Source organism: Mandrillus leucophaeus, unplaced genomic scaffold, assembly GCF_000951045.1.
Source record: "Mandrillus leucophaeus isolate KB7577 unplaced genomic scaffold, Mleu.le_1.0 Scaffold51, whole genome shotgun sequence".
Lineage (NCBI taxonomy): Eukaryota > Metazoa > Chordata > Mammalia > Primates > Cercopithecidae > Mandrillus > Mandrillus leucophaeus.
The window spans coordinates 3,328,833-3,352,950 of NW_012105475.1; the positions used below are offsets into that span (position 1 = coordinate 3,328,833).

Genomic DNA, 24,118 nt, shown 5'->3' on the forward strand with positions numbered 1-24,118 from the left:
AACTTATTAGCCCTCTCGTGTTGAAAGCTAGAAGTTTTCCTTCTTTTTACTTTCCAATTTTCTGGAGCAATAGAAAAAGAATTGGGATAATTTATTCTTTAAAAGTTTGATAAAGTTTGATAGAACCCCGCTTTGTAACCATCTCAGTGTGTTGCTTTTTGTGGTGGATACTTTTTTGGCAGCTTTCCTTTTTTTCTCTTTTCTTTTTTCTTTATTTATTGATAGAAGAATTTAATGGTGAGGCTTTTTCTCTGGGCACTGCTTTAGCAACATTCTGTAAGTTCTGATGTGTTGTGTTTTAATTGTCATGCGGGAAGGTTTTTAGTAACAAAATCAGGTTTTTAAATAGAGAACAGGATTTTCAGGTTTTTTGTTTCTGTTGATGTCAGTTTTCACAAGTTTTATTCGCTAAGAAGTGCGTCCATTTCAGGCCAGACATGGTGGTTCATGCCTGTAATCGCAGCACTTTGGGAGGCCAAGGCAGGCAGATCACTTGATGTTAGGAATTGGAGACCAGTCTGAACAACATGGTGAAATCCCATCTCTACTAAAAATATAAAAAAATTAGCCAGGTGCAGTGGTGGGCTCCTATAATCCCAGCTACTCGGGAGGCTGAGGGAGGAGAATTGTTGGAACCTGGGAGACGGAGATTGCAGTGAGCCGAGATAGTGCCACTCCATTCTAGCCTGGCTGACAGAGAGACTCCCTCTCAAAAAAATAAAAAACAAAAAACAGAAATGTGCTCATTTCATCCTAGTTGTCAAATTTGTTAGCATGAAGTCATGTTATCTTATGCTTGCTTTTAGTGTCTGTAGGATCTGTGGTGATAATAACTTTTTCATTGCTTTTATTGGTAATCTGTGTTTTTTTTAAATAGGTAAAATATACATACAAAATTTACTGTTTTAACCATTTTTAGATGTACAATTTAGTGGTACTAAGTACATTCAGAGTGTCATGCCATCATTACCACATCCATCTTCAGAACGTGTTCATCATTCCAAACTGAAACTATACATTAAATAGTAACTCCCCATTCCCCCTTCCTTTGCTGCCTAGTAGCTAGTATTCTACTTTCTGTCTCTGTGAATTTGCCTGCACCTCATATAAGTGAAATCACGTAATACTTGTCCTTTTGCATCTGACTGATTTCGCTGTGTCTTCAAGGTTTGTCCATGTAGCATATATCAGAATTTCCTTCCTTTTTAAGGCTGAAAAATATTCCATTTTATATAAATATTACATTTTGTTTATCCATTTGTTTATGGACTTTTGGGTAGTTTCTACCTTTGGCTATTGTGCATAATGCTTCTCTGAAAATAGGTGTACAGATATCTATTCCAGTTCTTGCTTTTAATTCTTTTGGATATATACCCAGAAATGGAATTGCTGGATTTTATCGTAATTCTGTGATTAAGTTTTGGAGGAACCACCACACAGCCTTCCACAGTGGATCTATCATTTCACATTCCTACCAGCAATACTCAAGGGCTCCAGTTTCTCCACATCCCTGCCAACACTGAATAGCTATTCTAGTAGGTGTGGAGTAGTAGTTCATTGTGGTTTTGATTTATATTTACCTAATGGTTAGTAATGTTGAGCATCTTTTTATGTGCTTGTTGGCCATTTGTATATTTTCTTGAGAGAAATGTCTGTTCATATCCTTTGTTCATTTTACAGTTGGGCTGTTTGTTTTTTTTCTTGTTGAATTTTAGAAGTTCTTTATATATTCTGGATGTTAACCCTGTATCAGATATATGATTTACAAATATTGAAAGAACCAGCTTTTAATTTAGTTAATTTTCCTTACTGTCTCTGTGTTTTCCATTTTATTGATTTCTGTTTTTTAATTATTTCTTTTGGTTTACTTTGCTCTTCTTTTTCTAACTTTTTTAATTTTTAATTTTCTTGGGTATTTTCTTAAAGTGGAATATGTCAGTTAACTTATATATTTTTTTGTTTTCTAACTTAAGCACTTGAAGCTGTAAGTTTTCCTCTGAATCACTGCTTTGGTTGCCTTCCACCTATTTTGATATTTTGTATTTTCACTTTGATTCAATAAAAAGTATTTTCTGATTGTCCTTATTATTTCATCTTTGACCTATATGAATTATTTAGAATTGTTCCATTTCATTTCCAGATAATGAGTTCATCTCAGTGTCTTCTTGTTCTTGATTTCTAATTTAAATCCAATGGGGCATAGAGCATACTCTTAGGATTTCAGTCCTTTTACATTTATCCAACCTCGTTTTATGGCCCAGCATATGAGTTATCTTTGTGCCTGTATTATATGCTTTTGGGAACAATATGTATTGTCTATACATATTCTTTCCAAAAATTGTTAGATGCAGTGTTCTATGAATGTCAGATGCAGTGTTAAATGCATTGTTCTATGAATGTCAGATAAAGTTAGTTGATAGTGTTTTTCAGGACTTCTGTGTCTTGAGAGATTTTTGCATTAATTAATCTCTCACTTGCTGGGTAGCTTTTGAAGGTTGGTTTAGAATAGTATTTAAGGCTAATTATGCCCCTATACAGATGCAAGATCCATCTAATTACCTAATACCTCTGTCAAGAACTGTGAAGTGTCTGAAATTTTACCCTATTTGGAAGCTAACAAGTTAGCTTGCCTTAGTTTCATGGATGCTAGCAGAAGATAGGAGACTCCTAGGTCGGGGACAAAGGACTTTATTGCTTCTGGCACAGCATGTGCTTTATGCTCACAGGCTCCCTTTGCGCCCCATATCCCATGAGGACGATGGCAGTCAATCTAGTTGGATACTGTGCATGCAGTTGGTTTGCTATGCATGCAGCGATTCTTCGATTCACAGCTAAGGGATCCCAAGCTTAAGGAACTCTCGTCTTTTAAGTGGGTTGTGAACAAACCTGTCCGACTTTTTGCCCCAGAGGGAGACTTTATTAACCTGGACAGCATACAAGTCTGTCCTCTGCCTTGGGGAGACACTACTCCATCTTCCATGTTGTATACATATCCTCGGAAATTTTTTCTGGAACAAAAGCTGTCAGTGCCTCTGCTCAGAGACTCAGGATGAATTGTCTCCCAATTGCCCTGTAAATCATGAGGTGTTCCCATCTGAGTGGTAGAAACGGGCACTATTGTTGGCCCTAGGGAGCATCAGACACTTTAAAAAACATTTTTTTTTTTTTTTTTTTGAGAGGGAGTCTGGCTTTCTTGTCCAGGCTGGAGTGCAGTGGCCGGATCTCAGCTCACTGCAAGCTCCGCCTCCCGGGTTTACGCCATTCTCCTGCCTCAGCCTCCCGAGTAGCTGGGACTACAGGCGCCCGCCACCTCGCCGGGCTAGTTTTTTGTATTTTTTAATAGAGACGGGGTTTCACCGTGTTAGTATTTTTAAAATTTTTGGGGTACTCCTTTTCCAAGCTTCTGATAGTTCCTTCACACACTTGTACTGATCAGTACATAGGTGAATTTCTCTAGTGTGCCTACCTGCAGATCTCGAGTTCTCTCTCTGCGGAGCTCTTTCCTCTCTGATAGTCTGTCCTGTAAACTAGTAACTACTCTCATTTCCATCTCCTCAGCTGAGGGATTCTTCCAGACTCTGCTCAGATTCTTCCTTTCTGTGGCCTGGATGCTCTCTCCAGGCAATTTGCTGGGGCTATCGATTTCTTTCCCGTCGCTTAGGGCTACTGCCCTTCCTTACCTAATGTTTTAAAAGCTCTTGTTACTGTTTCTCTTTGTTATTCCAGCCAGTGGAAGTCTCTGGCAACATTTCTCTTTATCACTGTTTCTTTTAGCAATTTGGTTAGGATGTTACATAGTGCAGATTCCTCCTCCTCCTTTTCTCCTTCCTCCTCCCCTTACCGCCACCTCCTCCTCTTCTTCTTCAGCAAATTTGGAAATTTTCAGCCATTATTTCCTCAAACAGCTTTTCTGTCTTCATTTTGGACACATTTGGTCCTTTTTTTTATGTCTCTATGTCACTTCTTTCTATGCTCATTTCCTTTACATCTTTGTACATATGAATATAGTATAAATACTTTAATATCCTTTTCTACTTTTATTCCCAATATATTTATTTGGATTGCAAGTAAACCTACCTGAACTTTTCTACTAATTTTATCATCTGTGTCATTCCTATGTGTTTCCATTTGGTGATTTTTTTCCGTTTATAATAAATTTTTCTGCTTCTTTACATTCCTGGCAATTTTAATTTTTTTGTAAGATATTTCTACTTTAGCTTTTTGGGTAGTTCATATTTTCATATTCCTGTAAATATTCTTGAGCTTTGTTCTCAGAAAACGTTTCTTTGCAACTGGGTGATCTTTCTGAGACTCTCTGTGAGCTTATTTATTTAGTTATGATCAGAGCAGACTTTGGTCTAGAGCTATTTTTTTTTTTCTCCTAATTGCCAAGGCAATACCCTTGTGAATTGTCTGCCTGATGTTCTGTTTGTTATGAGGTTTTCCATTTTGACATTGGGGAGCACTAACTATTCTCAGCCCTGGGTGAGCCCTGGGCGTTGTTTCCTCTAGTCATTTCTTCTGGTTCTTCCTTCCTTGGTGCTTGGTAGTTTCATCCCATGCATGTGTGGATCATGAGTGGGCTGGAATTTTGGGCAGATCGCCTGCAGCTCTTAGGAGCTCTGTCTGTGCTCTCTCCTCTCTGACACCTTCCTTGGCCTTTCTAGACTCCAAGCTCCATCTCCTCAACTCAGAGAGACTGTTGGACTCTGCATGTGTCTTCCCTGTGCCTGGGAACTTTCTGAAGGCAGTAAGCTGGAGCAGTCCTTTGTTTTTGCTGTGTAGGAACCACTGTTCTACACTGCATGGCATCCGAAGTCTGAAAGCCTTTTTTTTTTTTTTTTTAAAAAACCAACCAACCAAACAAACAAACATATCTTGTGCCTTTAAAAAAAGTAATTTCAGTTGAAAGGGTAAATCTGATCCATGATACTCCTTCTTGTCCAGAAGGGTAACTTGGGTTTTATTTTTTATAATTATTTTAGTTGTATTTTTACAAACCTTTGTTATATGTTTATTTTACAAAGTTATGTTTTTCTTTATAATTCAAGCTATGTTTTATGAAAGAAAAGATATGTTTATTTTAAAATTAGATAGCCAGAAAAATCTAAGATTAAATGTGTGATTTAAACTTAATTCTCTCTATAGATTATTATTATTTTTTTTTTTCTTATATAGGAGTAATATACTACCACTCAACCTCTATTGAAACATTGGCGGCCCTGAGACCTCCTTTTGTAATTTAGCATGTGATGGATGTATTTCTGCCCCCAAAGGAATGAAGAGCAGATACTTCCTCATGCAATCCCTATAGATTAGAAATCCCATTTTCTTCTAGAAACATTCAAATTATCAAATTTACCTTATACATGTTTGAGGATATATTTTCTTATATATATTGTTTGGTTATTTAGTTGTCAGTGAATTTGTGAGGGTTGTTTTACTCTACAGTTGGAAAATAGCAGTTCAAAGGCGTGCTCACACATTCTTATCTTTTCATTGTAATACAGAATTATTTTACTGTAAGCGTTAAGGATATTGATTTCAATTTATAAACTCAGCTATTCAAAGCGCAGTCAATGTTCTTTTTTAATGTCAATGTTCTTTTAATGTACTTAAAATTCTCTTTCAGATCAGGGAGCTGATTTTGGATGGATCTTTACAATTGATCCAGGAAGGTCTCAAAAGTGGTTTTCTTTATCCACTTTTTGAAAAACAGGACAAGTGTAGTAAGCCCATTACTTTACCACTTGACACCTGCAATTTGCCAGAATTATGTGAAATGGCAAAGCATTTGCCTTCTCTGAATGAAATGGAACATCAGACATTGCAATTGGTGGAAGAGGATACATCTGTTACAGAACAGGATTTATTTTTGCGAGTTGTTGAAAACAACTCTAGCTTTACAAAAGTGATTACTTTAATGGGACAAAAATACCTGCTACCACCGAAAAGCAGTTTTCTTTTATCTGACATTTCTTGTATGCAACCACTTCTGAACTGTAAGTAATTCTTGTTTGTTGTTAGACAAATATAATTTTTCTGTGGGCTGAAAGTTAAGAGCTAGTCTGAAATTTGAATATGGGTCAGCATTTATGAGGATAGGGTAAACACTTTTCCTCGTGTTATTTCTCTCTTAGGTTTAATTTTAAGGTGCTGACTTTTGCTTTTTTTAAAAAAATAAATTTTTATTATGAATAAAGAGTCAAAAGCTTATTTCGAAGAGAACAAATATGGTTATTTCTCTGTACTTAGGAATTCAGTATGCAGTTGTGTTTAACCAAATCACTTTTTTTTAACTTCTTCATAGCAAAGTAGAAACGCTTCAGTTATGAATATCGATTCCCGAATCATTCCTAGCCTTGTATAAAGGATACATTTTAAGCTAGTGTTCAGGCTCATTGTCTAAAATTTCTTGAAACATTTTCCTGTACAAAGTTAAAAAATTTACATATTGAAGTCCACAGTCACACAGACCTGTATTTGGCTTTAGCTCCTGAAACTTATTTAACTGTGAGTCTTAGGGGTATTCATTTCACAAAACTGAGTCCTAGTCTCCTAATCTATAAAATGGACCTGATAATACCTGCTTCTTAGGGTCATTTTGAGGTATATTGATCAAATTGAGGTAGATTGGTCAAATTGAATTGAATTTCCTGTTTATTGTTATTGGGACTTTTTTAGCAAAATTTTAAGTTATTCGACAACTACAACACAACTTACTAATGAAAAGCTTCTTTTAATTGCTATCAAGCCTTCTTACACATGAGTGGTTATCCGTGTAGCAGTGCCATAAATTCTTCAGAGTAAATGACAGGATAACAAATTAATGAGAAAACCATGCTGTGCATGAACATTTTTTCTCTTCTTTTTGATCTTTGTTACTCTAATAGCTTACAAAGTGTCACTTCTTTATTTTAATTTGCATTCTTTTGATTCCTTATGAGATTGCACACATTTATAAAAGCATACCTATGTTTATAAAAGGGGGAGAAGGGACAGTTCTTCCTTACAGTATTGGAATTATTCCTTACATAATTGGAATTATTGATTCCAATGAATAAATTAATGGAATGATGGATCTAGAGAATTTCCATTTGACAAACACCATAAAAATTGGATGTCAAAATAGTGGGTGAAAAGATGAGACAGGCTATTTTCATGGTCTTAAAGTATCTCCTCCCAAGATACTTGTTAATTACAAGGGAAAAACTGGTGAAACTCAGCAGATAACACTTTAACCAAAGACTTTTTAACATCCTTTACCTCCTGATATGTTGCACTGATAGGGCATGGCAGGCATTACTTTGGTGGTTCCCTTGCCAAAAACAAATAACCTAAATTTAATCATGAGAAAATACTAGACCCAGATTGAGGGATATCCTATAAAATAATTGGTAGCATTTAAAAGTTTCAAAATCATGAAAGATGAAGAAAGACCGAGGAACTTTTTCAGGTTGGAGTAGAGTTAGGAGGGATGGCAGCTAAATGCAATGTTTGATCCTGGCTTTGATCCTGAGTCTGAAAAAGTACATTAGTAAATAATTGGGGAAGTTTTATTATGGTCAATATGTCAGTTATAAAGGGTGAAATTGTTTTAAAATAAAAAGTAAAAAAAATGACCTAGATTTCTTAGGACTATATTAATATGGCTGCCAAGATGCATAGGTAATTCACAGATCATTAGGTTCAGCTTACTGAGCTATGGTCATCTGCAGGTAGTCTCTGTAAAAATTGCAGTAGGTGAAAATTATGATACAATGCTAGAGGTAAGGGAAACATCTAATATTTAATGATAAATTATTCTGTTTGAATAAATGCGATGTATACAGATCCTTTCAGTGCATTCCATTATATTCCATAGTTAAATCACTTGAGTTTTGAAGAACATGTTTAGTTTTTAAAGTGATCACATAGAGAAGGTATTTTCTGAAATTGTATCTTTGTTTTCAGATAGGAAAACATTTGATGTAATTGTGATAGATCCGCCATGGCAGAACAAATCAGTTAAAAGAAGTAATAGGTAAGTGGAAATGAATTAACTGTTAGAAATGCTTTCTAAAAAGCCTGTAGTCCTTTGTACATAATAGTTTAATATACTATTGGTATTACTTCATGATATAGGTTATCTGAAACTCCTAAAATGCTTTCAATAGTTTTAACAGTTTAATTTCCTTAACTAGTTAATTCTCTTGAACTGTAACTATATATAAGTGTAACAATGTCAAAAGTAGTGCATTTATTAATCACCATAAGCAGTTCAGGGGTGTTTCTGTTAACACCAAAGGACAACATATCTGTCTTCTTTGGTATCAAATTCTAAAGTTTAGAAATATGTGCCAAAATATTTCTAGTTTTCCTTAATAATGTGTTATGAATGAATTTATCTAATTCATTCTTAAATTTGTTTTTATTTTTAATTTTTTAGTTTATGTTACATCTTAGGGTGATATGTTCAATTAGTTACTAAGATGATATTTCCTTTCAATAGCATTAAACGTTTTTTTCCTTTCAATTCTTTTTTTTTTGAGATGGAGTCTCACTCTGTCGCCAGGCTGGAGTGCAGTGGTGTAATCTCGGCTTACTGGAACCACCACCTCCTAAGTTCAAGCCATTCTTCTGCGTCAGCCTCCTGAGTAGCTGGGACTACAGGCGCATACCACCGTGCCTGGCTAATTTTTGTTTTTTAAGTAGATATGGGGTTTCACCATATTGGCCAGGCTGGTCTCGAACTCTTGACCTCATGACCTGTCTGCCTCAGCCTCCCAAAGTGACTGCGATTACAGGCGTGAGCTACCGCGCCTGGCCTTTTCCTTTCAATTTTAATGAATGTCTTCAGTTACATTTTCTCTCACTTTTCAGTTTTCTAGACTGAAAAATTCCAATTTCCTTGACTTAAACTTCATATGAAATTTCTTCTTCTCCACAGTGATCCTCACCTTTCTTATGCTTCTTATGAACTGTGCCAGTAGGATTTGTTTCTTTTGTTTTCTTTTTCTTCTTCTTCTTCCTCTTCTTTTTTTTTTGTTTTTTTTTTGAGATAGGGCCTCACTCTGTTGCCCATGCTGGAATGCAGTGATGCAATCACAGCTCACTACAGCCTCAAACTTCTGGTTCAAATGTGCCTGCTGCCTCAGCCTCCTGAGTAGCTGGGACTGCAGGTGCATGCCACTACACTCGGCTATTTAAAACATTTTTTTTTGTAGAGACAGTGTCTTGCTATGTTGCCCAGGTTGGTCTTGAACTCCTAGTCTCAAACGATCCTCCTGCCTCAGCCTCCCATAGTGCTGAGACTACACATGTGAGCCATCATGCCTGGCCAGATTTGTTTCTTTTAAAGTTTAGCCGGGCGAGGTGGTGGGCGCCTGTAGTCCCAGCTACTCGGAAGGCTGAGGCAGGAGAATGGCGTAAACCCGGGAGGCGGAGCTTGCAGTGAGCTGAGATCCGGCCATTGCACTCCAGCCTGGGCGACAGAGTAAGACTCCGTCTCAAAAAAAAAAAAAAAATTAAAATTAAAGTTGCAAGAATCATACAAAGAATTCATGTATCTCTTTTCTGTGTGTGTAGATATCTATATCTTTATATAATTTTTTTGTGAGTTACTTGAGAATGGATTAAGAGAAAGGGAAAGTTACCCTTGAATATTTCAGTATGTATTTCCTAAAAACAAAGATAATTGTCTTACATAACGTAATTATCAAAATAGGTAATCAACATTGATAAATATTATGTACAGATATTTTTCAGGTTACACTGATTGTCCCAGAAATGTTCTTTGTAGCAAATAAAATTCTGGATTATACATGTTCAGTTGTCATATTTCTTTAGTATCTTTTAACTCTCTTTCTTTGGCTGATTTTAATTTGTATCCTTACCCTTGAGAAATTGTAACTGAATATAAAAGCTTTCAGTAAGTTTTGTTCGTTTAGCAAATTTTTGATTCTGTGGGTTGCTTTGGAAACTACCTTAACTTGTAGTTGGTTTTTGAAGTGAGGTGTCTTGAGGACTGGGCCTTCAAACTTTGCAGTTTGGCTAACTCTGGGCAATACATTTTTATTAATAGTTCTCCTGGATGTGTACCTAGGAGTAGAATTACTACACCATGTAATTCTATCTTTAAGTTTTTGAGGAGCTATCAAACTATTTTCTACAGTGCCTGCAGCATTTTGTATTCCCACCAGCAATGAGGGGTCTAGTTTTTCTACATTCTCACCATTTTCTTTTTGTTTTTTGCATACTTTCCATTGCATCACATTAATATGCATGTTTTAGAATTTGCTCAGTGATTTCCATGAAATTAGAGCTAGAATAGGCGATATGAATATTGCCTCTTTCTCCACACAAATCAACCCAATTAAATTAAGGCAATCAAGGAATCTGCAGTTATTGAAACCATGTAACTTCAGATGTTTGACCTGACATTCTTCATACTGTAGCAAAATTAGTTCTTTCATCACTTTGATTATGAAGAGTACTTGTTTAGATGGCAGGAAACGTAGGTGCTTGAGATCTGAATTCTTTTGCTCTTTTTTTTTTTTGAGACAGAGTTTCGCTCTTGTCACCCAGGCTGGAGTGCAATGGTTTGATCTCAGCTCATTGCAACCTCCAACTCCTGGGTTCAGGTGATTCTCCTGCCTTAGCCTCCTGAGTAGCTGGGATTACAGGTGTCCACCACCACACCCGGCTAATTTTTGTCTTTTTTTTAGTAGAGATGGGGTTTCACCATGTTGGCCAGGCTAATCTCAAACTTCTGATCTCAGGTGATCCACCTGCCTTGGCCTCCCAAAGTGTTAAGATTACAGGCGTGAGCTGCCACGCCCTACTCTATTTGTTTTAAGAAGTATTTATTGATTGTTCCTGACATACAGTTGTCACATGCTAGAGCTGGATTCCAGTGTTTGTTGCATTTGGCCATTGGGAAGTCATTTACGTTTTTCAGGGTAGGCATAATGGTAAAAGTCTCATTGGAGTCAACTAAGGAATAAAATAAAGGAGAGAAAGTAGAAGGATTTACATGCAAGTCATTAGCTTAGTTGTAGATGGAAGGAGACAGAATTGAGGGAATTTCTCTTCTGTATACTCTGTCCCCTTCTTTCTCCTCTCCTCCCCTCCGCACCTTTTCCTCTCCTTACTCTCTCTTCTCCTTTTCTCTGTTCTCCTTTTCTCATCTTCTTTTCAAATGAGATAGGATAATCATAGGTTGATGGTAAAGAACTACTAGAGAAGTTGAAAATACAGAAGGAGAGGATAATTGGTATTACAAGATACTAGTATATGGGAATAAGAGAATACAACTGGAGGGATAAGCTTTAATAGGTGAAATCATGCCATTTCCTTTAAGAGGAAATGTATGGAAATAGATAAGTAAAGGTATATAAAGGAGAGGGGTTAGGATTGGGTAGTTGAAGGAGGTTGGTGGCCTTGTTGTGCTGATGTATGAGAGAGTTTGGGTAAGGGATCTGAACGGGGTGAGGGTTTGTGGTACTTGACCAAGGATAAGTAAAGGAATTGCTGAGTAGTTTGAGATCCTGAGAGTGGATTTAATGAACTTTTAATATCCAGTTTGTCTGCATTTTCTTCACTTGATTTTCCCTATACAAACAAATTGAATAAAACTGTGATATTGATTTAAGATTGGAGGTTTGCGGAAACTGTGAGGTTGAAGGGTAAAGGGAGGATGGGAACTGAGAGTGCTAGTGAGAAGGCAATGAAGCGATTGGTGGTCCACAGGCACGAAGAGTAAGTGTGGTCAGGAATAAACTGCTAGATAAGGTCAAAGAGTAGGTGAGGCATAGGAAGTTATTGCCAGAGATTGATGTTTATGGTTTCAGAGAGGGAGCAAGTGTGAGTGATGACAGGGTCCAGGTTATGGCATTGGAGTGGATTATGGAAGTGGGATGAAGGCAGTTGTATTTGTTTAGGTGAAAAATAGTTGAAGTATGTACATTATATGAATTGTGCTTTGAAATTGTTCAGAATAATGGCCAGTTTTGTGTTGGTGAGGTAGAGGGATCTCAGAGCTTAAGTCCTTACTGAATATGTTGAGGATGAAATGGATTCAATAAGCAACAGTAGAGGCTAACATAGCTGGATAGCATACCTCTCAAAGAGAAAGGGTTTTTTGCAAAGGTGGATGAGTTATACCCTAGAAACAGCAATGGGGGAGCCAGGAGAATAATGACTTCTCCCCTCCCTCTGAATGTTGGAGAAAGGGCCATATTCATTTGATTGAATATTGTAGAGCAAGTAGTATTTTTGCAGGACAAACTAGACATTATACTCTATGGCCAGGAGGTACAAGATTATAGATTTTGTTTTATACAGTGAAAACATGAGGGCTTCAGAGAACCCAGTGGAATTGACTGGGAAGGCAGAAAGCGAGATGATAGATTGGGGGTTGTAAATGCAGTGGGATGGAGATGAGGATGGGTGAGATGGTAGATGACACAGGGAGTCAGCATTTTGTGCAGGGTTTGAGGATTCTAGGGCTAGGAGAAGCTTCATTGGAATAGATTGGCTTTAGCATTACCAATTTTGCAACACTGATTTGGTGCCAGGTAGGGCTTGTAGGGTTTGACTTAGGTTATTGAGAGACTAGTTTCAAGACTCACTGTGACGGGGCTCCTGTGTAACACAGACTATGAGATCTAAACAACAATATTTGCTTAATTTTGAATTGGAGAAAAAGTATTGTAAATAGTAAAATTACTGAAATGTAATGCATTTAGAAGTGACTAAAAAAAAAAAAATACAGCCTGACGTTTTTAAACTAGTAAAAAAAAAAAGGTGATTTTTGACTTGTGTGTAATAATGGGTCCACTGGGTGGCACTGTGGCTTTATATTTTGCTACACAAATAACTAGCAGTAAGAGCTTTGCATTTGTGGAGTCGGTGTTATGCATGTCTTCTCCCTGCTTATTTTTCTTTTTTTACAGTGAATTTTGCTCATCCTTTTTTCTGTTTATTTTTAGGTACAGTTATTTGTCACCCCTGCAAATAAAGCAAATACCTATCCCTAAATTGGCTGCTCCAAACTGTCTTCTTGTTACTTGGGTGACCAATAGACAGAAACACCTACGTTTTATAAAGGAAGAACTTTATCCCTCTTGGTCTGTGGAGGTAGTTGCTGAGTGGCACTGGGTAAAAGTAAGTTCAGAAGTTAGCTTGTTTGTTAATACAGCTTGATAGAAGTCACGTAAAGGTAGCATCTACTTTGTAATGCTCAACATGTCACTGCTCTACTCCTTCAACATGGGCTAAATCAGACTTTTGCTTTGCTGCTTAGCACTTTTATATTTTTATTCTCAAGGCTATTTTTTTTTTTTTTGTATGTCTTTTTGTAATGAGGCCTCAAACTGCTGGCTTTGGGAAATCAGTCAGGAAGATATCAGGATGAAAATTTTAAAAGCTCTGATTATGTCTTGTTTAAAAAACAGCAAAAACTTAGGGAGGTTATATATCACCAAACACAGAAATAGTCTTACCCTTCATCTTCTTCCCCTTTATATACTCACAATTTCAACCACCCTTTGTGATTTCTTTTTCTTATTTCGTGGGGGATGAGGGCAAGGAATAGCAAAGTAACCCATTGTAGAGGAGATGGGAAGATGCCAGAACCAAGAACCTTTTATGCTCTAAATCTTGTTAACTTATGTCCTCAGTGCCTTTTGTGCTGCTGTGCATATTTTTGAAAGAAATGATTCAAACTCTAGAATTGGTTGAATGATCTTTAATATCTCTGCATGCTACAAGATTACCAAAAAAATACAGAAAAATAAGGCATCAATTTAGAGTTCATCAGGCTTCCTTTTAAAGATACATTGGCTATTTAGATAATCTATAAAAGCCTTCCTAAATTTTGAAAAGATAAGCCAAGCTATTATTTTAGTGTTTGATGTTTATATTGCAAGCATATTCATTTTTAACACAGTGGAGTTGTACTTTTTATGGCTTTGTGTATACTTTCTCATCTACTGGAATATCTTCTAAAAGCTGTGTACAGTAGTTCCTCCTTATCCTTGGGGGATACATTCCAGGACCCCTAATGGATGCCTGAAACCATAGATGGTACTGAACCCCATATATGATTTTTTTTCTATAATACATACCTATGAGAAAGTTTATTTATAAATAGAGAGATAAACAATAATAACTAATAATAAAATAGAATATTATAGCAATATACTGTAAATGTTATATAAATGTGGTCTCTCTCTCTCTCAGAATATCTTACTGTACTGTATTTACCTATCTCTGGGCTGCGGTTGACCATGAGTACCTGAAACCCTGGAAAGTGAAACTGTGGATAAGCAGGGACAAGTATATATTGTTTATTTATACCTATGTTATGGGACTTGACAAAGACTTACAGTTGTATCTTTGTTTTCATGCTGTACTTTGGTCTTAGTGTTGGTTAATTTGGTATAGGACCATGATAGGAGTATACCACCCCATTCCATCTTGCCTATTATGATAGTTCTTTTATAGTCAGAAACTGGGACCACAGTCAGGAGGAGGTCATCTTTTGAAATCAAACCCAGTAAAATGTTAATACATAAAAGTAAGATTATTAATCTGTAGTAGTAATCAGTTCTAAGAGATGGTATAATTCAAAACATAAATATCATCTATTATGTTATATGAAGCATTTATTAGGTAATTATACATCTTGTTATGATAGGAGGAGTAATGTGCATTGAATATAAAGGCTACCCAACGTGCCAGTATTTATACAGCACTTTTTGTAGGAGATGCTGTGTCTGATTGGCCCTAGAGGAGATAAAAGACTTTTGATTACTGATTTGGTTGTTTAGGTACGTTGCTATAGGATAAAGGGTTTCACAGATAGCAGTGTTCTGACAGTGAAAATATATATTCCCATGGTAAATTAATGAATTGATATTTTAAATTATTTTTGAGTTTGATTAGCTTAAATGAATCTTTGAGAGTATGATCATCCCAGGGTGAAATGATGAAATTGAATTTCTGAATTTATAATGCCCAGGGCCAGTCTCTGGACTAGGTATTGTCTATCAGCCACCCAGTTTCTATCCTTATTAATTTTGGCTTTGACAATGTTTAATGATACTATTTCCTATAACTAAAGGGAACTGTGTATTATGATCTACTTAGTCATATTGCTAATTCATTTATTAGTTCATTCATTAGTAATTTATTTATTAGTTCATTTGCATGAACTAATAAATTACTGATGTCATGGTTTCTAGGAATCAATTTTAGTTAAGAGTAGAGATTGTTTTACGTGCAAGATGATAATGAAGTTATATTTGAAATATTTATATGATATTTTAAAAAATCTCTTATAGAAGCAATGTCTAATATGATAGCCACTAACATGCGTGACACTTCAGCACTTGAAATGTGGCTAATCCAAACTGAAATGCACTGTTAAGTATAAACTATACTTTGGATTTCAGGCATAGTACAAAAGAAAGAATGTAACATATCTCAATAAGTTTTCTGAATTGATTACATATTGAAATGATAGTATTTCAGGTATGTTAGATTGAATTAAATATGTAATTAAAATTGATTTCATTGCATTTTTTTTACTTCTTTAGGTGTTCCTGTTAGAAAATTTAAAATGATAAATGTGGCTCACATAATATTTGTACTGAACAGCACTAGCCTGGAGGTTTAATTTCTTTGGTATGTGTGTGGAAGCTCTATAGTGATGGGAAAAAATAACCCTCTTTTGTTGGCTCCTTCCTATCAGATCACCAATTCAGGAGAGTTCGTGTTCCCATTAGATTCTCCACACAAAAAGCCTTATGAAGGTCTTATACTGGGGAGAGTTCAAGAAAAAACTGCTCTACCATTGAGGTAGGAAAGGCGATTTTTCAAAATTGTATACATGTATTAATTTTTATGCTTTAAATGATTATCTTAGTAATCATTGACTTTTTGAAATTTTTATGTTTTTGAAAATCTGAAAATGGCCCAGTGTAGAAAAGAATGGGTGGTATGGCACAGGAAACTTTATATTTTATCTAGTGTGTACTTGTCATTATTATGGAAAATGAAATGATAGGAATGTCTCAATACTTAAATTGTTAATTTCTTTCATTGATTGTAAAATTTGTTTTAAAATCAGATACAGAAAGAGAACAAAAATCAATGCAGCTGTGACTTATATATAAAAAATTGTTTTAAAAAATATAGTTTACTTTCTTGTTCTGTTTAATTAGGAATGCAGATGTAAACGTGCTCCCCATTCCAGACCACAAATTAATTGTCAGCGTGCCCTGTACTCTTCACTCACATAAGCCACCGCTTGCTGGTATGTTTTTATAAAATAGAATTGTTACCACTTTTGTCAAATTTGAAAAAAAGAATACATTTAGTATTTAAATGGCCTACAGATTCGGAAATTAAGTCAGATGTGGGTTAATGAATATTCTAAAACTATTTCTCTATCTCTATAAAATAGAGAATAGATTAGTTTTGTGTTACTCAGCTTTTCCAGTTATACCATTTTTCAGATTCCCCTTGCTATCAGTTGCTTCCCATCACTGGGCTGACACAATGAATGCTGATGGGCATCTGAGAATGTAGTTCAGATAGACCCTTTATTTTACTACCGGGGCTCTATCTCTTGCTTGTCCTAAAACCAGGAACTCAGAATAGTAGTCAGAGAGATAGAAGTCCCTTGATATTTGGTTAGCAGCTCTCACTTTTACGTTTTTTTTAAAAGGTAGTGTTGCTTTTCTGGAACATTGACAGCTAATTGCTGCAGCCTGCAAATTCTCACTAGTCTTAATACTTTAGTATAATGTTTATCATTCAATGAAACTAAGCAGCAGGGAATAATGGGGAATTTGGCTTTAGAAATGGACTAACATGAGTTTGAATCCTGGCTCTGGGAGTTGGGCAAGTCACTCAGATATTTTTCTATATCAAAGTCCTCATTTAAAGAGGGAACAGTGATATTTAGTCTTCTAGAGTTGTGAGAATTAGTTATATTGAAAGTTCTGTAGCATGTGGTAGAAGCTCAATGAATGCTAAATTTTTCAAGTCAGAGTTTAAAAACATCAAAATGTAAAGTCCTTGAGAGATACTGAATTTAATATTCAAAGTTTATGTGAACAGATACTTCTCAAAAGAAGACATTTATGCAGCCAACAGACACATGAAAAAATGCTCATCATCACTAAGAAATGCAAATCAAAACCACAATGAGATACCATCTCACATCAGTTAGAATGGCGATCGTTAAAAAGTCAGGAAACAACAGGTGCTGGAGAGGATATGGAGACACAGGAACACTTTCAAACTGTTGGTGGGACTCTAAACTAGTTCAACCATTGTGGAAGACAGTGTGGCGATTCCTCAAGGATCTAGAACTAGAAATACCATTTGACTCAGGCATCCCATTACTGGGTATATACCCAAAGGATTATAAATCATGCTGTTATAAAGACACATGCACACATTTGTTTATTCCAGCACTATTCACAATAGCAAAGACTTGGAACCAACCCAAATGTCCATCAATGACAGACTGGATTAAGAAAATGTGTCACATATATACCATGGGATACTATGCAGCCATAAAAAAGGATGAGTTCATGTCCTTTGTAGGGACATGAATGAAGCTGGAAACCATTATTCTCAGCAAACTATCACAAGGACAGGAAACCAAACACCACATCTTCTCACTCATAGGTGGGAATTGAACAGTGAGAACACTCGGACACAGGAAGGGGAACATCACACACCGGGGCCTGTTGTGGGGTCGGGGGAGGGAGGAGGGGTAGCATTAGGAGATATACCTAATGTAAATGATGAGTTAATGGGTGCAGCACACCAACATGGCACATGTATACATATGTAACAAACCTGCACATTGTGCACATGTACCCTAGAACTTAAAGTATAATAAAAATAAAAATAAAAAAAAGAAAGAAAGAAACAAACAAAAAAACACAAAGAATTTATTCAGGAATACATATTTTGTTAGTTTGGTAATTTCTACCAACAACAACAACTACAAAACTCCTATAAGTTGCCACTCAGGAAAGCTACAGGGAGCTTATGTTACCTTGCAGAATACGAGGCAGTTCATGAACTGGGATGTGTAGAAAGTGAACACAAATTCCCAGAGAATTTTTGTTGCTGGCACTTAGGATTTCTGTTATCTTAAATGGCTTATGCAGTAGGGTCTTCTTTTAATGTTTTTTTTTTGAGACAGAGTCTCACTCTGTCACAAACAGTGGCCTGATCTTGGGTCACTGCAGCCTCTGCCTCCTGGGTTCCAGTGATTCTCCTGCCTCAGCCTCCTGAGTGGCTGGGCCTGCAGACATGTGCCACTATGCCTGGCTGATTTTTGTATTTTTAGTAGAGACGAGGTTTCGCCATGTTCGCCACGCTGGTCTTGAACTCCTGACCTCAAGTGATTCACCTGCCTCAGCCTCCCAAAGTGCTGGGATTACAGGCATGAGCCACTGCGCCCCGCCTCTAGAAGGGTGTTTATAGTATTACTTCATTTGAGACATATACAGATGTCTACCTGATAATCTGTTCTTTGACTAAGAAGGGTCCTCAGTGAATAATCGATTGCCTAACACTTTGGACTGTCATAGACTTTTAATGCTTTAATATATAACTCAAATGGAAAGTGAGATTGCATTGTTCCTTGTGAAAAAAAATTACACTTGGCACTAGTAATACCTGATTATATATGTATATGTATTCCTCTCATTTGAATTTTATTTATCATTTGGTAACAAAGCTTAAGTTAGTGTTTATCTCAAGCCTTATTTTTTTCTTTTAAAAATTCAAAAGCTAAGACCGTAAACTTTTCATTCTGAAATGATAGTAAACTATGTATCAATTCCTTTAAAATAAAAAAAGTTATATTTAAAGGTGAGCCTCAGGAGACAGGTTTTAAAATAGTGAATAAAAATGAGTCTTGCCCTAAAGCATTACAGCTTTTATCTTTGAGATGCAGTTCTTCCTCATTCCCTGTAGAGAGCAGCACAAACACATTTTTAGGATTGAAAACATTTAAAAACAGAAGTTAGATTCTGGATGAAACATCTGAATAACTCCATATATATAAAATCTTATGTTTTGGTTAAGTAGTGATAGGAAATATTGTAATATTTTATTTTTGAGTTCATGTTACTGTATGTATATTTAGTATAGTTCACCTTTCTATATATTTCAGAAAGCATCTGTCAGATTTCTGCAGTATATTTTACCCTGAAATCATAACTCTAGGAGTTTGGGATGTTATATATTCTGTATATAATGCTTACAACTTTTACATTTAAATGTTCTTAAACTGTTTTATGCAAATTCATAAAATGGAATGTTTTCTCTTTGGTATCTAGAAACACCCCAATTTTTTTTTCTAAAGTTTAATTGGTTATTTCTGCTGCAAAATGTAGGAGACCACATTGGTAGCATATGGCATTTCAAAATGATACATTTGCATAAGTTTTGAAATTTTGTCCGATAGATTGAAAGATAAGCTATCAATAGCTATGGTTTACAACCTAACATTATAAAGTGATATTGTTTGAAGATTTAAGGTAGGAAAATCATGAAATGAAGTATTTAAATCAAAATTTTAGCTTTCATGTTTTACCTTAGAGGAATTTCCGCTTCTTTTTACTGCTTTACATACTAACAGTTTCCATCTGAAGAGTGAAGTGTAGTTGACGGGATTATATGCACTGATGTTTGGGCCACTTCTCTCTTACTCCTGCCCCATGCTTTCAGAACAAAAAGGAAATGACTAGCTGTGCACGGATTGCATCCCCTCCATTGGTTAAAGTGTGTTTTACTAACTCCAGATGTTATGTAATTGTCGAAGTTTATGTGTCATACTCATGTTTAAATTTATACATTCACATTTATTTTTAAATTAATATTTAAAAACCAGAATAATACATTTTCATTAATTTGCCTTTATTTCTTCTACCTTATTTTGAAATAAAATAATTGTAGTTAACATTATAAAAACACAATATTCTGGTTTAACTAGAAAGGAGAAGAACCATGCAAAAATTTATTACATTGAGAAAATAGGATGGTAGTAAATGAGTTTAGGTTGTATATATTTTTCTACTCCATCCAAGTACCTGACCATCATTTTCTATTAGATTGTAAATGCTCATAAAACATGGATATTCTGCTTCTTTTGTTAAGTTTTTTTTTTTTTTTTTTGAGATGGAGTCTCGCTCTGTCGCCCAGGCTGGAGTACAGTGGCCGGATCTCAGCTCACTGCAAGCTCTGCCTCCCGGGTTCACGCCATTCTCCTGCCTCAGCCTCCCAAGTAGCTGGGACTACAGGCGCCCGCCACCTCGCCCGGCTAGTTTTTTGTATTTTTTAGTAGAGACGGGGTTTCACCGTGTTAGCCAGGATGGTCTCGATCTCCTGACCTCGTGATCCGCCCGTCTCGGCCTCCCAAAGTGCTGGGATTACAGGCTTGAGCCACCACGCCCGGCCTTCTTTTGTTAAGTTTTATAAGACTGATTATAGTGGGTGCTCAAAAAAGGAAACATTTTTGACTGGCTCACTCCAGTTTACATTTTTAAAATAGTGTTGCTAACCTCTTCGTACCAAAAATCTGAACAAATGAAACAAAAACAAACAAAACCTTTCTTCATTGTAACCTTAGAGCACATTAAAAGGGAATTGAGGCTGGTAAGGCATTAAATTCATGGGAAGAAAATGGAAAAGTGATGTAGGGTTATTGTCCTCTAAGACTCTAGGGAAATCTTTCTCTTTCAAGGTTAGTAGCATTTAATTTATGTACTTATGAAAGGGTTAGAAGCCTTCATGCCAGCATCTCCTAGAACCCATGAAAGCCCAAATTTGAGTTCACTTGAATTATAGACAGTGAACCTTTTAATTCTTCTTTGATTTTTGCTAAACAGGACCAGTACTTTCTGACAGATGAACAAGTGTTTTGCTGTGGGGAGCAACTAAAGAACATGATGAAACCTAAAATAATATATTCTCTTTTAAACCTTACCTATCTTTAGTATTCCTAAAGAACCCTTATCATTCCTACAGGAAATTTGATAGATTTCTTCCAAGCTCAATCTTACATAGCAATTAGGAACCATATTTTACCTTTTCTAGTGATTTTTCTTATCTGAATTTTATACCAAATTTATATTAGGTGGTTAGCATAGCTAACCAGCAGCATGATCAAGATTAAATTGATTTAAGTATTTGTCATCCAATTGAGTGAACATGTGCTTTTCAAAAGTTTCTGTGTCCTTCTTTTCTCTCTTTTAGTGTAGACAACAGCTCTTTAGCCTACAGCTCTTTCCCCAAGAAAATACAATGTTCAGTAGTTATTAATACATTGAATAATACAAGGAATACTTAACTGTGGAAATACCATGATGAAATTTTAGGTAAAGAAGGATCTATAATTTGAAAATGAAGAAATGTTCTTAGTGCTACCAACTTATTGCTGAGGGGGCTAGTTATTTAAATGTTAGTTATTTGTTCTCAGTATTTCTGTTTATATCCAGCTCTTCATTTATTATTATTTTATTGAAATTTATATTGCAGAGAGAGTTTTATTTTATCTGATTTTTTAAAAATGGGTTGTTTTTGAATTTTTGTAGAGCTCTTTTTCATGTATGGATTATATTTATTAAAAATAAATTGGCTGGGTGCAGTGGCTCCCGCCTGTAATCCTAGCACTTTAGGAGGCCGAGGCGAGTGGATTGCCTGAGCTCAGGAGTTCGAGACCAGCCTGGGGAACATGGTGAAACCCCATCTCTACTAAAATACAAAAAATTATCCAGGAGTGGCGACGTGTGCCTGTAATCTCAGCTACTTGGGAGGCTGAGATAGGAGAATTGCTTGAACTGGGGAGGTGGAGGTTGCAGTGAGCTGAGATTGCACCATTGCACTCCAGCCTGGGTGACAGTGTGAGACTCTGTCTCAAAAAAATAAAAATTAAAAAAATAAATAAAGTTAGTACTCAGGAGATATATCAGCAGTATTGGAAAACTGAAAAGTCACCTATGTGGGTGTTAAGGTCCTCATTTCTCATCGACAAATGAAAACCAGTAAACTAGGACTATGGAAGTTCGGATGATATTTTTCCCATTCTCAAGGGTACTTATTTTAAATGGCTAACTATAAATAGTAAAGCCTGTGATGAAATCCTTGAAATTAATTTGCTGTCTTTTAAGAACAAAATGAAACATTTCTCCCTTTCTACTCTTAACTGCTAAAAGGAAATGGATTCCTTCCTCAATAATAATTTTTGTGTTTTTTCTCTTTTTTAAACAGAGGTTTTAAAAGACTACATCAAGCCAGATGGGGAGTATTTGGAATTGTTTGCTCGAAATTTACAGCCAGGTTGGACTAGTTGGGGCAATGAAGTTCTCAAATTTCAGCATGTGGATTATTTTATTGCTCTGGAGTCTGGAAGCTGACTGTGATCTTGATTAAAGTAGTGGTTTCTTCATTGTTTCCTCACCACTTTTCCCTTCATTCTAAATCACTCTTAAAATTTTGTTACTAACCCATATTCTTAGAATATAAACAGGACTTGTTTTTTTCAGTAAGGGACCAGAAGTGACTAGCCTTCATGCAATTTTGAGATGAATTTTACTTGAGATGCACTAACATTCTATGTTATTCTAGACTATACAAATTAAGTGGTAAGCAGCTACAAAGATGGCAAGACCATGCTATTGAAAAAGTTCAGAAAACATACACCGTGGACCAGAGGTCATAATCCTATCTATGAATGTGTTTGTGTGGCCCATGTAGTGTTGTAAAAAACATTTAGAACCATTATTCTAAAAAATGGGGATATTTCACATTAAAGTTCAGATTTCTGCCTCTTTTTTAAACATCAGAGACTCTGGCTACACCGAGGCCTCTGTTCTTTCCTGGCATCAGTCTGCAGGACCTAGTGGTGGTGGCTCACTTGGAAGGAGCCTCGTGCTCTCCACTTTGCCACAGTACCACTGCCGCCGTACTGCTCACTTATGTCATCCACTTGGCCCTTGTATGACCTGAATTTGCAACCTCGGTATACTATTACGTTCTGGAAAAAATATTCAAAGACCTGCCAAGTACTGCTTTAGTATTCTGAGTTTATAGCGCATTTTTGTAGGGTTTTCAATTGTATTCAAGGTCACTTTCCAAGCACTTCTTGGTTTTGCTTTTCTAGAAGAAAATGAAAAGCTATTCCTTATAATAAACATGGCGGCAAGTAAACATTGTGATTGTGAAAAAAATATTATTTATAGATTTTCTACAAATTAATATTTGTCTACCAAGTAAAATATTTTGACTGAAATTATTCTTTGAAATGCATATTGATTCGTGCGTATTTTAAAAAATTGAGGTATAATTTTCACAAAATTCTCCAATTTTCAGCGTCGAATTCAGTGAATTTTGAAAACAATATATACAATTGTGTGTCTGCCACAGTGATCATGATACAGAACACTTTCTTCACCCTGAAAACGTCTCATTTTTTCTTTTGCAGTCAATCCCCTGCTCCTATCCTTGACCCCGGCAAACAGTGGTTTGCTTTCTATCATTAGTTCTGCTGTTTGAGAATTTCATATAAATGGAATCATCCTGCAATGTGTCATCTATTGTGCCTGACTTCTTTCACTTAGCATTTTGAGAAAAGCATTTATACTATTTACAGATTGTCGACAAATATTTATCCACTAAGTAAAATGTTAGACTGAAATGATTCTTTGACAAGCTTGCCAATTTTACTGATTTTGTCAAAGAAAAATATGTTATTTTTGAAGTTTGTTCATCCTTTGAGCGTGTGAGTGTAGTATCAGAGGCTTAATTTTGTGTTTATGGAGCTATTCTAACTTGTTATTTAGAAGGAAAAAGGTATTAAACGTGAAGCAAACTTCTCACGATCTCATTTGAATTCTTTCCAGCTTCTTTTAGTATTTATAGATTTTATATACTTTGTGGGAACATTTTATCCTCACCAAGTTTTTGGACTTTCATTTTTGCGTCATAAATATTGGTACTGAAAGGAAAAAGAGAGAGTCTTAATTCAATAGTCTGTTATTCACGTTGCAAGAGCTATAGTTTTAGCTCTGCTCCAAAGCTGTAAAACCTTTGGACCTTGTTT

General features: G+C 35.9%; 1 protein-coding gene across 1 annotated transcript in view; it reads left to right on the forward strand.

Annotated features, from left to right (window-relative positions):
• METTL4 (methyltransferase like 4) overlaps positions 1-23,902 on the forward strand; it is a 35,551-nt gene extending 11,649 nt beyond the window's left edge. Inside the window, exons 4-9 of the mRNA XM_011996335.1 lie at positions 5,633-6,002; positions 7,954-8,023; positions 12,972-13,146; positions 15,737-15,843; positions 16,209-16,300; positions 22,288-23,902. Of these exons, the coding sequence (XP_011851725.1) occupies positions 5,633-6,002; positions 7,954-8,023; positions 12,972-13,146; positions 15,737-15,843; positions 16,209-16,300; positions 22,288-22,433 (960 nt within the window). The 3' untranslated portion in view covers positions 22,434-23,902. The remainder of the gene's footprint in view (positions 1-5,632; positions 6,003-7,953; positions 8,024-12,971; positions 13,147-15,736; positions 15,844-16,208; positions 16,301-22,287) is intronic.
• Positions 23,903-24,118: the final 216 nt, after the last annotated feature.